Source organism: Sordaria macrospora, chromosome 4 (genome assembly GCF_033870435.1).
Source record: "Sordaria macrospora chromosome 4, complete sequence".
In the NCBI taxonomy this organism is placed as follows: Eukaryota; Fungi; Ascomycota; class Sordariomycetes; order Sordariales; family Sordariaceae; genus Sordaria; species Sordaria macrospora.
The window spans coordinates 4,894,538-4,910,651 of record NC_089374.1 but is presented as its reverse complement, the minus strand read 5'-3'; the positions used below and the strand labels follow the sequence as shown (position 1 = coordinate 4,910,651).

At 52.6% G+C, this 16,114-nt stretch overlaps 4 protein-coding genes across 4 annotated transcripts; 1 reads left to right on the top strand and 3 right to left on the bottom strand.

Annotated features, from left to right (window-relative positions):
- Positions 1-1,307: 1,307 nt before the first annotated feature.
- On the top strand, positions 1,308-3,681 carry SMAC4_09215 (uncharacterized protein; the record flags this gene model as incomplete). The annotated part of the gene is made up of 3 exons (XM_003346864.2): positions 1,308-1,657; positions 1,717-2,222; positions 2,424-3,681. The coding sequence occupies 3 exons, from the start codon at positions 1,308-1,310 to the stop codon at positions 3,449-3,451; spliced, it is 1,884 nt and encodes a 627-aa protein (XP_003346912.2). The 3' UTR covers positions 3,452-3,681.
- A 130-nt stretch (positions 3,682-3,811) lies between these two features.
- Positions 3,812-6,608, bottom strand: SMAC4_09216 (uncharacterized protein; the record flags this gene model as incomplete). The annotated part of the gene is made up of 3 exons (XM_003346865.1): positions 3,812-4,252; positions 4,429-5,017; positions 5,836-6,608. The coding sequence occupies 3 exons, from the start codon at positions 6,606-6,608 to the stop codon at positions 3,812-3,814; spliced, it is 1,803 nt and encodes a 600-aa protein (XP_003346913.1).
- Positions 6,609-6,614: 6 nt separating this feature from the next.
- On the bottom strand, positions 6,615-12,644 carry SMAC4_09217 (uncharacterized protein). Its single transcript, XM_003346866.2, has 3 exons — positions 11,820-12,644; positions 11,404-11,621; positions 6,615-11,325 (listed from the first exon to the last, which is right to left on the bottom strand). Exons 1-3 carry the CDS (start codon positions 12,243-12,245, stop codon positions 7,791-7,793), a joined length of 4,179 nt encoding a protein of 1,392 aa, XP_003346914.1. The 5' UTR covers positions 12,246-12,644; the 3' UTR covers positions 6,615-7,790.
- Positions 12,645-14,632: 1,988 nt separating this feature from the next.
- Positions 14,633-16,114, bottom strand: SMAC4_09218 (uncharacterized protein). The gene has a single exon (XM_003346867.2). The coding sequence runs from the start codon at positions 16,102-16,104 to the stop codon at positions 14,884-14,886; it is 1,221 nt and encodes a 406-aa protein (XP_003346915.1). The 5' UTR covers positions 16,105-16,114; the 3' UTR covers positions 14,633-14,883.

Here is a 16,114-nt window from a genome sequence, read left to right as displayed (position 1 = left end):
CCGAGGCTCTCAGCAGCCACCGCCCACGTTCTCGCTGGGAGAGACACCCGTCATTCGGTCACTACTCGGTCAGTACTCCCGAACGATTGACTCCCACAACTCTCTCGGTCTGACAGTTCAAGCCTCAGAACCTTATCTGTATGTAGCTGTCAAGAACATCTCTACAGTTCTGCGCAGAAAGAGAGCAACACATGGCTGTATCTTCGGTCCCCGGAACGCCACAAATGCAACCCCGGAACGATGACACATGAGCTGAATTGGCGAGTCCTGGATCATGGTTGGTCGACCCCAATCGTCAAGACTTAACACCCAAGACCCAAGAAAGCGTTCTGGTGCCTGCTTGTCGCCATCGTGGGACAAATCGACAAGAAAGGAAAGAATCAGCGAGGTGCCGAGGAGGAATCGATAAGCTTTTGTTCGTTCGCAACCTTCCACAGCTCCCACACCATCGAGTGCTGACGAAGTATGAGTGGCTTGCAGCTGTTCATCCCAGAGCGGAATGGCTGTGTTCCACTGCACCGCTTTTATGCGTCTTTTATGCGTTTTGACGCGTCTTGGTCATCGGTTAGGTGGGCCAAGATAGCCAAGCTCAGCTTGAGATGGGTTGATGGGCTGTGGTAGCTTCGTTGCCGATGTCTGCCAATGAAGTTTGGTAAGGCTGTAGGTAAATGGGGAGGGCACCCAGCCATGTGACACTGGGGATGGACAGGGGGAGTGAACCGTTATCTTTGGAAGATGGGGTGGATGGCGCATGGATGGGACCTGGATGACCAGGACCATGGGCATGGGAATGGGAGAGGTATGGATGAGTTGGGAATGATAAGCGAGCTGAACTTCTGGAGAGGCAGAGGAGATGATGAGCATATGAGTCGATCATATCCCCTTTCATCATTTTGTCTCCTTCACTTCGCTACTTCCCATCATCAACGACACAATGTCAAATGGACACAGCACCAGCACCATTCCTCTTATCCACTTCTACCTCTACATCCCCCTTCCAAGATCTCACTGATAGCATACCTCTAACTGCATGCAACGTCACCCTTCGCTATATCGGCCCCTTTAGCTTCGTCTTGTTGCACAATTTTCTCGAAGAAATCCTGCAGAACGTCACCAACCCTGAAAGCTGTCCGTACTTGAAAACCCAAGACGGCATCACTTCCTTGACGAATGATGCCTGTCACATCTTGACTGGGTCTGACAAGTGGACTTGGTGGATGTTTTCGTTGATTGGGATCTGGAATCGAATCGTATGTTTTTGCCGAAATCTTCTTCCTGATCCGTGGACCGTGGCTAACACCGGCTTCATGAAGGTAACATGGAAACTCCCCCTCGCCGTGCTCCTCTTCCACTTTGCTCGACCACCGCTTCCCTCTCGATGGTTTAACAGCACTACTCTCTTCATCCTCGCTCATCTCCTTGGGGACCCCATTCACACTGGTGCTTCGTTGCTCTACACCGTGGCTCAATGTCAGAAACTCACGGAAAAGATCCGCTCGTACGTCGACGACGCCAGAGAACGTGGACGTAAAGGGGTCGTAACGACCTGGCGCTTTCAGCTCGGGGGCGATAACCTCTGGAAAGAACTCAGCATTATCGCAGCGACTTACAGTGAATGGGGCGTCAAGGACATTGACGTCTTTCTCAAGGAGAGCATGTACGTTCCCTCCCCCCTCTGTTTCACGCCCAGCTTCCACTAACCCCCATGTGCTGTAGTGACCGCCTCCTCCTCTCCCCCTCCATTTCCCCCTCCCAAGCCCTCCGGATAATGCACCACCTTCGCCTCACAGCCTCCCTCCTCGCTGCCGACAGATCCACCTATGTCCTCCCCATCTTCATCACTCTTTTGTCGTTCATAATCGGCATCGCGGGCGCCTACTGGCGCGTAGCGGACGTGACTACCCAACTAGACGAACACACCTGGTTGAACGTCGAGGCTTACTCCATTGCTATTTCCGCGCCCTTTTTGCACTTGTTATCAGATATTTTTCTCAGTGCGCTGATTGGCGTGCCGCAGACGGAGACGAGCCATCCGAATATCTTGAATGATTTGCATGATAAACTTGAGGCGGAGGGCGAGGAATGGGTGAAGAGGCTGAAGAGTATTGAGACGCCGGTAGTATTGTCGAGGAGAAGAGGGGTGTTTTCGTCGGCCGATTTGGGGTTGGATGGGAAAGTGGACGGGGATGAGGAGCAGGGAAGAAGGGCTGAGGACAAGGAGAGTGGGGAAAAGAAGGAGAATGAGACTGGGGCGGAGATGATATCTTCTGACCTCCACCATCGGGTTTCGTCGGGCGGGATGTACGCCTATCGCCCTGAACTCTTTTCTCCTTCTTGTCTGTCTGCCACCTTTCCTCACATCGCTTTGTCCTTTTTCTTCGTCTTTGCCTCTTTTCTTGTTGCTTCTTTCATTGCCTACCGAGTTCCGCCGGAGGGATTCGACTGTCGGAATGGCGCCATTCTGCTGATGATGGGGATCTGGCTCGTCTCCGCTCTCATCGATTTCCTGCTTACTCTTATCCTCGAGTTCTGGTATCCCTCGTCGCCAGTGGCGCCCTCTCGTCCTTCTTCTCCTTCGACCTTTTCCTCCTCTTCCTCCAGCTCTCTTCCTAGCTCACTGTCCTCCGCTTCCCCTTCTTCCCACGACCCCTCTCCTGCCTCCTTGTCCTCCTTTTTTCCCACATCTCCTTCCTCTTCGCTTTTCACACCCTTATCCTCGCCCCCCTCAACCAGCAGCTGCGCCCCCTCTTCCTCACCCTCTTCCTTCCCCTTCCCCGCCACTTCCGATTCTTCTTGCCCATTAATGCCCATATCCCTAGTCCCAGGATCATCTACACCCATCCCTAGTCCCACCGGCACCAACGCTTCGAACCCACCAACAACTCCAATTCCCCGATCACCATCAACCTACACCCCAACCCTCATCAAAAACTTCATCCTCTCCCTCTCCATCCTAACAATAATCCTGCTAATCCAACTCGGCATCTTCAACCGCTGCGACTGCTACTCCCTCTGGGGCCATGGTCCGCTCGGTCTTCCACAGATTCCAGCAATAGAGCAAATCCTCATCAAAAGAATCCGGGGAGAATGGCCGGCTGTCACATTTGGATGGGTGGCGTTGGAGATGGTCATTTGCGGCGCTGTGGTGTGGAGGTATAGGGATGCGTTCAGAGTTTATTTGCAAAGGGATGATGGGGCGAGTAATGGGGAGTGGATGCCGGGGTTTATGGTGGAGGTTATGGTGATGGTAAAGGGGTGGATTGGAGGGGTTCGAAAGGTGGTGAAGAGGGGGTGGGTTTGCGTGAGCGTGAGAAGGGCATGGTGGGTGTCGGTGAGGGGATTGCTGGCCTGGAGGAGGGGAGGGCACTCAAGGCACATGCAGGCAGAGGGAGAAGGGTTCGTGGAAGTTGTGACGATTGAGGGTGTTGGCATGAGGGGCTTGAAGACTTGAAGGGCCCAGGTGTGGTGGAAATGGGTAATAAGATGGATGGAACGGAGGTGCAACAAATGCCTAAAATGATGGATGGAGTGGATGTGTAACTTTTGGAGTTGAGAAGTAATGTCTTCAGAGGTTTCGCTAGCTGATGATGTTGAAATTCGAGCTTTTACAGGCGGCGGATGAGAAATTGTTAGTGTAGCCTTGTTCTATTAACAGCTGATTTAGTGAAAAGCCTGTGTATCTGTTAGCGAGCGTCCACATCCCATCTAAGGCGCTGCCAAGACTGACGCATGTTGAGTCTAGCTCTCGGTTCTCTGTATGCCCCATTAGATATCACCAGCCACTTCTGTTGGCCGCTTTCCCTCCATTTCCTCACAAAAACTGGGTCTGCGCCGCCAGAAACATCACCATCGGCCGATCACTCTCCTTGCTCAACTTCCTGGACATCATGAAAAAGACCATAGTCGCGAACGTCCTTCGCAAAATCCACCTTCTGACCTGCCGGTTGGTGTCCAGACGTTTGCCCTCGATATCATCATCATCACCATCATCATCATCACCATCATCATCATCACCATCATCATAATCATCAGATAGAGGTATCTCTGATGCAGGAAGAGAGACATGCTCATACCACAAGTAGCCGGGGTATTTCTTTTTGATCTTTTGGATTATCATTGCTTCCACTGAACACCACGCACGTTCGTAGTATTCGTCGTCTAGCAGGCTGATGACGGCATTGCATTGGGCGATGATCATAGGGAGTGCGGCGACGCCAGCACTGGGATTGTCTTGGTCGACACAGGCGAAGTCCTGCGAGTCTGTCAGGTCTGCATCCTTGCAACGTGCTCTTCCGGTCTTCCCCCGCCTTCTCTTCCCTTCTCATCTTTGATTTTCTTCCTCGTTCTTCCCCGTTGAGATTCCATTTTACTTTCCTCCACTCTTCTCTGATCGGCCTCGGGCTTGGAGACATAGTGAGAGAGACTTACCATCCATATACACAGCTTCTCTTTTTCCACCTCTGGACGATTCTGCAAAAACAACTCTACCGCATCAAGCATTCGCTTATACTGCGTATTATTAGCATCATCTGGTGATTGAGGGTTTGGATCCTTGTTGATCCACCTGTACGAAATGAAGATGATGTATTTTCCGTCGTCTGTGGCAGGTGTAAATGGTTTATGTAACCGATCACTGGACCTGGGCAACCTTCCAAAGCTGAAGTCAGCATACGGAAGATACTTGAGCCGATCAAACAACCGTTGCTTGTCCGCGTCTGCGTCAAGCGCCTCTGCATATAAACATCGTAACCTGTGTGGACTGGCTGGACGGAGATGCAGTAGGATAGGACGCAGCTTCTCCTGGAAAATCTCACGGTAACCCTTCCGCAACCTGGCACGGTCTTGTACCAAGGTCACTTTCTGCTCGTCGCCCCCAAATTGGGACTTTAGACCTGCAGCGAGGATGGATTCCGCTCGGGTGTCGCCGACAAACACAGCATGATTCATTGCGTTGTAGGCGCGCTCGTCCAAGCAGTTCAGATCAACGCCCGCGTAAACAAGCTCCTGGAGGTAGCGCCTGTGTTCCGCGGACGGCTGTCTGCATAGGGCGATGGCTGGTGTGCAATGTCCGTTACAGTGGTGTATGTCCAGATGCCTGAACGCTCGTTCATGCAGACCATACGCCACCAGAGCCTTTCCGTAATAGAAATGCGCCAAAGCATACACAGTGGTGTCGCCCATAAGCCTTATGTTTATGCCCAATCGTGCGGTTTTGATAGACAACCTCCCCATCTGCTTCCTGTCGACGTCTGGGCCCAGCCTTGAAAATAACTCAAGTACGGTAGGTAAGTATAAGTAAGTATAAGTATAAGTAGGTATAAGTATAAGGCAAGTTAAGTTGAATAGTCAACTTACTTGCCTCAACTCAACTTAGATTTCGAACTTACTTGCCGACTTGCCCGCCTTCTTGGCACAGCGGCAGAATCCTTGGGTTAGAGTTATAGGCGTAAAAACACATGGTTTTTCCCCCTAAATAATTGATCCACCCTAAACCATAGGACTGCCATGCGCATCCCAATTGCCAGTCCCTATGCCTACTGTGTAGTTGCCAGTGCCCAGCTCAAACCACCAAAAATCTATACTATTTAAATTGATATAAGATCCCCCAAATCCAGCTCCCCCACTATTTCGTAGTTACATCGCCAACCCAATTTTATGTATTAAGTATTTAAGTAAGTATAACTCAACTCAACTCAACGCAAGTATAACCTCTACTTAAGTAGATCAACTCAACTTCAACCCCGAGTTGAGTTGAGTTGAGTTGAGTTATTTCTAACGCTGTCTGGGCCCCCGAGTGCTGCAATGGCGGAATAAACCAGGCTCAACCTTGAATACCCGATGATCTGCCAGGCCCTGGCTTGATGCTTCTTCCGCACCAGTTCATCCTCCTCCTCGACCCACAGTTTATCATCCAAGTCATCATACCCTGCTCTGATCTCAAGCGCCAACTTTATTCTCTCCGTTAGGTTCTCAACCGCGATTCCTAACAATCTTCTCGCCTCTTCTCTTGCCCCGTCTGTCGCTTCTCCTCCATCGCTCACTCCCTCAATGGACTCCAACATCTCCACGGCCAGCAAATAACTGACGACCCCCATGTTTCCCACCGCCCTACACATGCACTCCAACCTGCTATACGCCCCCACCCAGTGCCCATCCGTGCCGTCCCCTTCATGGAAATCTGTCCAGCCCGTCTTGGCCATCTCGTAGATCTCCTTCCACGCCTTCCCCGCCTCCTCCAACCTTCCCATCAACTGCATCGTCATCGCGAGCTCCGCCCACGCGAAGGTCCACCGGCTGTGCCTGCTTGCAACCGTGTCCCCTTCAAATTCTTCGTAGACGTAATCGTCGCGTTCATGTTTGAGCTCGTCCATTGCCTGCTGCAAGTAGATTTGGGCCTGGTCGTATCGCCCCATCATGCGGCTGGTCCAGCCCAAGCTAACGAGCACCCACGGCCGCCGATGGCCGAGGAGCGACGGGTAGGTGGAGCAGTAGTAGAGGGCGAGGTTGAAGTTGAACAGCCCCCGCTCACAGTCGGAGCGTGAGGTGCTGCCTGTGCCGCAGCGGTCGAGTTCGTCCCAGTGGGAGACGAGGTCGAAATTGTCACCCATTAGGTATTTTTAACGGATTGGATCTGGATAGATAGGTAGTTGGCGTTGAAGTCTGAGGGACTGCAGTGGTGAAGGGACTGTCGGCTGGTAGTGGTTTAGATGGCCAGATACCTAGACTTCAACCTTTGCAACTAAGGGATACGCAACGAATCCTATTGGTAATCTTTCTGGATAAAGATGGCCCATAGGGCATTGGCGTGAAGACAGCGAGGTGATGCTGTAGGGTGACATGGCTTTGGCTGATATTGGGCCAAACGGAATATATGTGTACCTTACACAATACATCAAGTCCACGCAGCCAATGCACCACCAATTCCATCAACCATATTCACCGCCGCCCGGATATACCGCAACCGTCGTCGTTACTGTCGTCGTCGTCGTCGTCGCGCCCGCCGTCGTGTTCGTGGTGGCTTCCGTCACCGCCATCGTCGTTGCAATTGAATCCAGCTCAGCTCCAGATCGAGGATTGAAGCAGGGAAGGTGGCCATACCTGGAACTGTAATAGGCGTCCCGGTAGTGATTCGATGTAGTAGTTAGTTGCAAAGATAGGCGCGAGACAAAAGGCATTGGAAGAGGAAGGGCACTGAATTGTTAACTCCAAAATTAAAAGATTGCAAGAGGAAAAGTCTTGGGAAGCAAATGTCAAAAACATCGGAAACTTCCCGCCCACTTCAAAGTTTCCCGGCTGCATCGGCATTTACTCCCACACCCCCGCTTCTCTCCATGACCCCGTCTCGCCCCTTCTTCCCTTTCTCATTCATGTTCTCCTTCAAGTTCTACCCACCTACCGTTTCACATTCATCCATCGTGGCTTCCTAAATGGAGGCTACCCATCATCGTCTGCAGATATATCATCACCACTGCGGCCATAGAAGCAAGGAAGGAGCCAGTGGAAGTGGAATCAACAGACAACGGACAAAGCAGGTAGGATCGAATGTAGATGGAGGGCATTTGCATCAAAAACATGGAAAACAGCGCTGACAATGCTTCCTTAACTCTTCTCTTCCTTCTCTGTTGCTAGTCTCCGAATAATGTCCAACAAAACGAGCAAAGGCATCAACTTGAACATGAACTCAGGGTAATACAAAGGCTAGTAGGCTAAGCAGGTATCTCATGCAGTGCAATGCGTAGAAGCAGTAGTAGTGGTATCATTCTCTCTTTCACACCCCCATTTAAAAATCATCACTCCTCCTCCTCCCTCTCAGCAATATCACTATTCGCCCTCGCCCTCCCCGCCAACCCGCCCATTCCCAATCTCGACCAGCTCATCCTAGAATAACTCATTCTCTGCCTCTCCTTACTTCTTTCTCTCTGTTTTTCTCTTTCCTTACTTCGTTCCCTTTCTCGTTCCCTTTGCCTTTCCCTCTCTAATTCCCTTTCCCGTTGCAAAACCTCCTTCTCCCTCTCCAATTCAATTTCCAAATCCAGCTCCGGCCGATCTTCCTCGTCTCCGCTGGGTCGGGTGTTGATTATTGTTGGTACGATCAAAGGGGGGCGTTGCAGGCCGGTGATGGTTCCTGAGGACTGGGATTGGGTGCGGGCGTGGCCGTTGGAATTGGCGGAGCTGTTGGCGTAACCGTTCGCAAAGCCGTTGGCGTAATTGTCGCTTGTACTAGTACTACCGCTGAGGTCGTCGTCATCGGTCGTAGCGAGGAGCGGACCAACGGGGAGTGGTTTGCGCATCACTTCCCTTTCACCGTAACCCTTTTCACCCTTGTCTTTATCTCCCTTATTCCCACCTGTAATGGTGCTGAACACACCTAAACTCTTGCGTCGGCCATGACCGCTGGACTGGGTTTGAACAGACGAACCCAACGGGACATCCCAAGGTGTAATACCGGGACTGACTCCGTACGAACCCTCTTCATCCGCGTGAGAACCCTTGACGCCAGCGCTCATACTCCGATTATGACCCTTCCCATTCCCGCCATTCCCGGCAGAACCTCCTTCCTTGTCAAGACCAACACCGGAACTACCAGGCCGTTGACCACTGGAGTTCGAAGGCGTCGAACTCTTGCTTCCGAAACCGGGAATACCGACCTTCCACCCCATTCCCTTCAATGGGTTCCAGAAGGAAATACCTCCGCTTCCACTGCCGTTGCCACTTCCTCCACCGTTCCCACTGTTGCCACCATCAGTCTGGTCTTGATCCAAAGGCTGACTTCCCCTTCTCTCCTCCTTGTCACCAGTCCCCGTCCTACCCACTGACCGGAAACTGAACCCCGGCGCAGGCAGATCCTTCTCTTTCTCCTCCCTCTCACGGGCTTGACGGTTCCGTTCAGGCGTGATATCCATCGGCACAGACCTTGTTGGACTTCCCAGTTCGGTTCCTGTTCCCATCGTGTTGACCCTATGCATGGGGGTCAGGTTGGCGGGCGATTCGAGCAAGTTGCTGTTGGCTTCGGTATGCGTAGCGAGGTGCGAGTGGCCGTGGGGATACCCGTTCGTGGCGCCGTTGGGGGTGGACGTGCCGTTGGCGTTGGCGTTACGGTTAGGTGTGCTAGGCACTGAAACAGCTGCTGGCATGGAAGCTCTGTTACCTACTGCTATTGGACGGACGGGGCTCAAAGACCGATCGCTATGGGTTGGGGTTTGGACGCCAGACCATCTGTTGCTGCCATTCACGATGGCGGAAGACCTGTTACCGGGCGCAGGTCCGACTTGTCCTGCTCCGGCTCCGGGGCGAGGTCCAGCGACACCGTTCCCGCCGGCATCGGGACCATTTTCGATTCCCATCCTCCAACTGAGAATCCGATCGCTGCCTGCGTTGACAGCCTGGTTCAAAGCCGAAGCGTGAGAGACTGGTGAGGTGACCATGTATGGCGCATTGTTTCCGGACATGGAGCCTCTTCTGGAGTGAGCGGCGCTACCTGTCCCTGCGGAAGTTCTCGACAACACACTAATGCTTCGTCCTAGTCTTCCGTTGTAGAGGCTGCCGCCGTGGGAGGTAAGCTTGCGAGAGAAGGTCGAGCCGGTTTCCCAGGAGTCGTGCTTCCTCTTGGCATAAGCGCAGTCCTGTCGAAACACCTTGATAATACCAGTGTCATCCGTCGTGACAATGATATTTCCATCATAATGCGTCGACCTGGCGATATACGCCGGGCTCGGTTCCGGTCTTTGAATCGGCGCTGGCGGGTGATGGTCCTCAGATGACAACTCAGTCTGGCTAGCAGCAGCACTATGCGTAGCACTAGCCGTCGCCACCTCCTCCTCCCCAGCACTCCTCAACAAGACCGGTGGCGGATTACACAGATCGTAAATCGGATCTTCGCTGCGACCCAGCAACATTCTCGTTTTAGTGGGCGCAAAAACCGCCGTGGTAACCATCTCCCCATGAGCCTCAAAGTACTCGTAGGGGCTCTTTTCTTTGTCCATATATGCCGCTCTCTGCTGCCCTCCGTTCAATCCCCATATAAACGCCTTTTTGTCTTCCGATCCGCAAATGACGTATTTCCCATCGTCTGAGAAACTCGCGGCGATTTGCGAGACCGAGTTGTCGTGTCCCTTTAGCTTGATCTCCAGCGATTTGTCGCGGAGGTTGTATATCCTCACTCGGGAATCGTTAGAGGTGATTAGCACTTTGACTTCCCCTTGTTCCTCACTATCTGGCGTTTGTTCCTTCAACGGATCCGGCGGCGGCACAGATATCGTCTGGATCCCAGTGATCTTACTCCCCTTCGCATTCTTTCCCCTCGAACTCCTTACGTGCACCTGGGCCTGCGGCTTCAATCCCTCCGTCTCGTAGAACAGACACAGGCCGTTCAACAAGCCCGCAATCGCCGTCTTGCCATCCGGGCTAAACGCCACGGCCGTGATCAGGTCTGGACACTGCGCCGAGAAGGCAATCGTCTTATCAGGGATCGACCACAATCTCAAAATGGTATCCAAACTGCCAGCCAAGAAAAACCTGTCATCTCTTGGGTGAAACGCCAACCGTGTGACGAAATCCTTATGCTTGAATGTGCATAGACATTCTTGTCTCGAAATGTGCCAGAGTCGAACGGTCTTGTCCATCGACGAAGACAGCAAGAAGTTGTTTTTCGACCAGGATAAATCCAGCACCTCGCCCGTATGTCCCACAAACTCGTGAACAGGTCGATCGCGGAAGACAGGCGCGCTAAGCCTTTCTCCGGTCGTCCCTCCAGTCGCAGCGGCTTCTTCTTCTTCGTGTGCTCGTCGTTCTTCGGGCGTGGAGATCACCGCCCATACCCTGACAACATTGTCTTTCCCTGCGGCAGCAAAGTATTTCCCGTCGCGACTGAATTCGGTGGCCCAGATTGCGCCGCCGGTTTTGGCGACTTTGCGGTGACCGCCGGCGCCGGCGACGCTGACTGTTACTGTTGATCCTCCGTTGGTTTCTCCTCCTTGGGCCGGGGCATCCCCTTTGCTGCTTCCACCCTCTTGCCCTTGTTTATTCCCCTCTTGCTGTGTATTTCGTGTAGTGTTGTACCCAGGTGGTCTCGTCCCCACCAACTCCTGCGCCAGAAACACCCGTCCAAAGTCTCGCTCCTTTTTGTTCGCCGCTTTTGTTCGTATGTATCTTGGTGGTTCCTTGTGGTGCGGGGTGTAGCCGACGGCTTGGCTGAAGACGCGGGCGTTGAAGCCATTCATGCGGGGGTCGCCGCCGAATTCGGAGTCAGAGTCAAAGTCGTTGTACTTGGACGAGCTGGATCGGCCGCGGAGGGTGAGGGAGCGGAGGAAGAAGTTTTTGCTTTTGCTGTTTAACAGAAAGAGAGTCAGTCTTGGGTGTCATGGAACGAGGTATGTTATGGGTTGGACGGGATGAAAAACATACCTCTTATCCTTAACCTCACTCCCTGGTGTATTAGTCCTCGAGAAAGATGCTCCAAACTCTGATTCCTTTCTGCCTGCTAATATCCCTGCTGCCCCTTCTCCAACGCTCGACATCAGACCCGGACTCCCGGGTCTGGAATTGTTGCGTAAATGTTTCGGTGGTTTCGAGGACGAGGATCCTTGGAGAAGGTCGCCGGTTTGTCTTCGTATGAATATTTGCTAAAAGAAAGAAGAGAGTATGGTTAGCTTTCCATACGTGTATCTATCTGGCTAGGTTCCATGCGCAGGCGCAAGGGAGAACGGGAACGGGGGCATGACAGGATGTGTAATGCGGGGGAAGGCCAAGAATGAGGCGCAAGCTGCATGACATGATGCTGTTGGTAAGATGCAGATGTCTCTGACAAGACCATGACTGACCTGGGACAGCGGATCAATGGCCGAGTTGGAATTGGCTCCCAACGATTGGGCTACCGACGTAGAAGTATGGGTGTTGCTGACAGCGGCGCTCCCATTGCCTGACGGAGCAATGTCATTGTTGGGTCCGTTTCCAAGCTGCTTGTTGTTGTTCTCTTCCGCGAATTGCTGTTGGTCGTCTCGGTCTTTTGAGGTTTGCAATTCGGTAACGGTCATGAACGAACCAGGAGTGGTCGCGGTAGCCTGGGTATTGTACGAGGAGCCTCTTGCGGATACGGAGAGGGATCGTCTGATGGCGCCCGGGATGGGGACGGGAGTGGTAGCTGGCGATGGGCCTTGTGATGCGCCTCCTGGGGTCGAGGATCGGATCAAGCTGTGGGTGCCTAGTGATGTGCCGCCGTTGTTGGCTTCGTCAATACTGTGTCGCATGGCTTGTCGTCGAATAATGCAGTTCGAGGTACTAGGAGCGGACGGTACGCGTATAAATTGGTTGGGTAGAAGGAGGTAAAGACGACGTAAGGGGGACGGGAAGAACACAAAAGGTGGGATACGCGTAAAGAGAATAAACGGCAGTTGGTAAAGAGAGGGATGGATGGATGTCTCAACATCAACAAGGAAAGGGGAAGAAGGCAAGAACCAAGACAGGCAACTACGTCAAGGATCGATCGCCAATGCAACCCGTTTGCTCTCTTTCCAGTCGCCAATGTTCAAGAAAGGAAAAGGCAACGCTAGATCATGCAGAGTGCAGTGAGACTTTGCAGCGAACGGGACTCGGACGACAACAAAATACCTAGCCGCAGGTAGTCCGCGGGTTGGTTGCATATGAATGATAGCACCCTCCTTGCTCTTGGTCCGTGGTCTGGTCTTGTTCCTGTCCTTCTCGGGGATCTTTGCGCGTATAGCACCGATGTCTCTCTCACTCTCTACCTCTTCAACGGACATCCAGGGAAAAAAGAAACGGGGAAAAGAAACGAGGAAAAGGGACAATAATGCAAAATAAAAAAACGACAAGGTCAGAAGGGGGACACCAGCGGCTTGGCGATATCCACTGCCTTCAGCAACAAGCGATGCCAACCACACAAAAAGGGAGGTGATGGATTGGTCGATCGCCATGGATTTTTAACAATTTGAACGATTGATGCTAACTTACCTCGGCGTTCTTGTCCAAATCCACTTCGACTTCCGTTCAGCTCTCCGTCTCCCGGGGAGCTGGACTTGGACCGGGTCCTCCCCGTCTCCGGAGCATTGCCGTCGTAATAATGCCCCGAGACGGGTGAAGCGGCGTAGCTGAGATGCCGACCATGTCCATGTCCGCCGTGGTGTAGATGGTTCTTTAGATGGTGATTATTCGGATGGACAGGGTGCGCATGATGGTGATGAGTAGGGGTATCGGAATGGTATGAATGTCGGTTTGTTGCCGGCGCCGGCGCATATTCGGGCGAGAGGTATCTACTTTTCGAGGTTGATAACGCTCCTGTGTCATCACCCGGTTGCCATGATGATCGCTTGGTTCTCTTGGTCGTTGACATTCTTCCTTCTCTGCTTCGAGATGGGATTAAATCGAAATGCTACAACCCGACGGCGTGGGCAGCGGGCGCCACGTTTTTCGCTTGTTTAGTTTCGTGGTTTCGCTTGTCTCCGATGTCTTTCGTCTCTTGTCGTTGGCGTATTTCTCTCGCCTATTCGTCCCGTTGAACGGTGTCTTCCAATTGCCCTTCTCTCGCTTGAGTCGCTTCGTCTCCCGTCCTTGTCGCAAAGTCACAAAGTCGCACAATGTTCGAACAAGCCCCTGACCGGGAAGAATGTCGAGTCCGTCGGCGGCGAGGCAGGCACAGACTGGAGTCCCACTGAAAGTGCCCTGAAAGAGTCCACTGTAAGATGGAGTTGATGGAGTTCCAGGGGCTAGGCTGGATTCAGGGCGCTGTGGGGATTTCTTTTTCAGCAGCTCTCCGTCAGGGTTCTGCCTTCCACTTTTCCTGTCAGGCAAGTCGGTCGGTCGAATTGATGCCGGGGAAGCTGCGCAAGCCGCAAGGGGTCACGCCCGCCCAAGGGCGATCAATGGAGGACCTGGGATGATGTCGTGCCAAGACTGTGGTCGGACTTGTCGAGATGCCGTGGCCCGACTTGGCTCCACTTGTTGGATTTCAATTCCGACGGATGTTGAATTTGTGATGTGTTTTGGCCTGCAGGTGTTGATGAATTGTTGGAGAAGAAGGATGCTGAATCTTGAAAATGTTGATGACGACAAACGGTACGACGATTGGAACTGGCGCACTTTTCAGGAAACACAAACACAACTTTTGAGAAATGTGGTAAGACAACGCCGCGGTGCCTGGAATGGTGGATGGGAAAGATGCAAAGTTTGTACAACGGGAATGAGGCACGAAAGGCTCGCAAGGCACGAGGAAACACAAAGTCGGATGTGCCGGGTAAGTGGGCGTCACCTGATGCACACACATTGCGGAGTGGTGTTGGGAGAACGGGACCTTTCACTCTTTGCGTCTTCAATGGCATTGGAATAAATATCTTCAGTTGACAACAAAGAGCTGGACGATAATTCAAACTTGAGCTTCACTATCAATCAGGGTGTGTCATAATATTGTCGGTGATGTCTCTAATACCACTCTAACATACAGACTCTCCATCAGCAGAACAATCTGACCATCGTGAAACATCTTCATTAGTTCTTCAGTAATACAGCTTCATCGAAACAAACATTGACGCGAGATTATTTTTTCAGTTGCGGAAGGCTTGACGATGAGGGCATCTCGACTCTCGACAATGCGCTCCAATCAGAGTGCTCCGAATTGAACCGCTCATTTGCCCCACTTTGTTTTCAAAAAGCACATGCCAATGTTTGGAAATGACGTCGGTCGTGTTTGAAAATTTGGAGGTCCAGCTCAGTCCAGTCCGAGAAGCGGAGGGGAAAGGAGTAGCAAAACACCAAAGCTTTGCATCTTGACATCTGACGGTATTTGGTAAAACAATGGTAGAAATGAAATAATGCCGTCACAACCAGGCTGTGATATTTCGCTGTGAACGCATGAAACAACCACTGCAACATTCCTCATATAATCATAGCTCCCTCCTCGACCGGCTCACCTTCCTCCCCATTACCACCCTCCTCCACCTCATCCTCATCCAAATCAAAGATTGGATACGTCAAGATAGCCGCAATCCCGCCCAACGCATCCAATCTCTGTCCACTCTCATGATCACTACTGAGAACCCTCGCCTCCCCTCCATCCTCCTTAACCTTATCCACCAACGCCACGAACCTCTTCCTAGTCTTGATATCCAGACTCCTGAAAAACTTGTTATTAATCAACAACACACCCCCTCCCCGTCCCACCGCACCCTCCTTAACCGCCCTCTCCACCGGTTTCGCACCGTACCACGCCCGCCCATCATCTTTCCGCAGCCGCTCATACAGCTGATCCATCAACGAAGTCTCGCCCGTAAACCGCTTATCCCTCATCGTGGCCTGCACCTCCGGGCTTTTCAGGACTTCATTCAAGCTATGCACATACCCCGTACTGCTGTGCACAACCACCGCGTCCTTCGCTATCCTCTGCAATTTTTTGTCTGTCCTCTTCTGCCCTTCACTCTGCATGTACCCCCGAAAATCCTGCGCCACGAACCCCGGACTGCACAGCAACAACGGTCTCGGCTTGGTGAAGTCGATAGTTCTCAGCAGCGTCGCCAGCGTCTTTTCGTAAAAACTCGTCATCCCGCCCTGGCTGGCTGATCCGCCTGCTCGCTTTTTGGGAATGTTGGACTCGACGCGCTGCTTGATGACGGTTTGGAAGTCGGTAATAAGACAGATATTCGCTAGTCCCTCTTGCATGACGACTGCGCACGTCGCTTCGCCTGTATCCTCCGCTACCGCTTCCTCCAACATTTTGAGGGCTACCGAGTCCCAACCTGACCGCTTCCATAGCTGAAAGGGCCTGTTGAGTTCCAGATCAAGAGTGTGGTGCTGGCCTAAGCTGACGTGTGGGTTTTCTTGGCAGACAGTGCCGGAGACGTGGAGCGAGGAGGCGGCCGGGTCGAAGAAGACGGATTGTACCCGAATCGTCAGGTCGGTGTGTACACGCTCGGAGGTGGTGGAGCCGGTGCTGGTGGTGGTGACGACTTTGCGGATGGCGTGCGCGCGCAAGAGGTCGGACTCGGCGATCAGGTTGTGGGCGTGCCACATGTCTTCGGGCGTCGTGGGGAGGAGGGAGACGGAGGTTTCGCCTGAGGGGTCGACTGTTGAAAGCGAGTGTTTGGGGTTTGTGAAGCGCATTTTGGCGGTT

Bases quoted from the DNA above. Each gene is read 5' to 3' on its own strand.
- SMAC4_09217 (XM_003346866.2), bottom strand. From the start codon at position 12,245: ATGCGACACAGTATTGACGAAGCCAACAACGGCGGCACATCACTAGGC. The intron at 11,622-11,819 runs GTCAGTCATGGT...TCTTTCTTTTAG, and splicing joins CCATTGATCCGCTGTCCCAG to CAAATATTCATACGAAGACA. The intron at 11,326-11,403 runs GTATGTTTTTCA...TCTGTTAAACAG, and splicing joins AGTGAGGTTAAGGATAAGAG to CAAAAGCAAAAACTTCTTCC.
- SMAC4_09218 (XM_003346867.2), bottom strand. From the start codon at position 16,104: ATGCGCTTCACAAACCCCAAACACTCGCTTTCAACAGTCGACCCCTCA.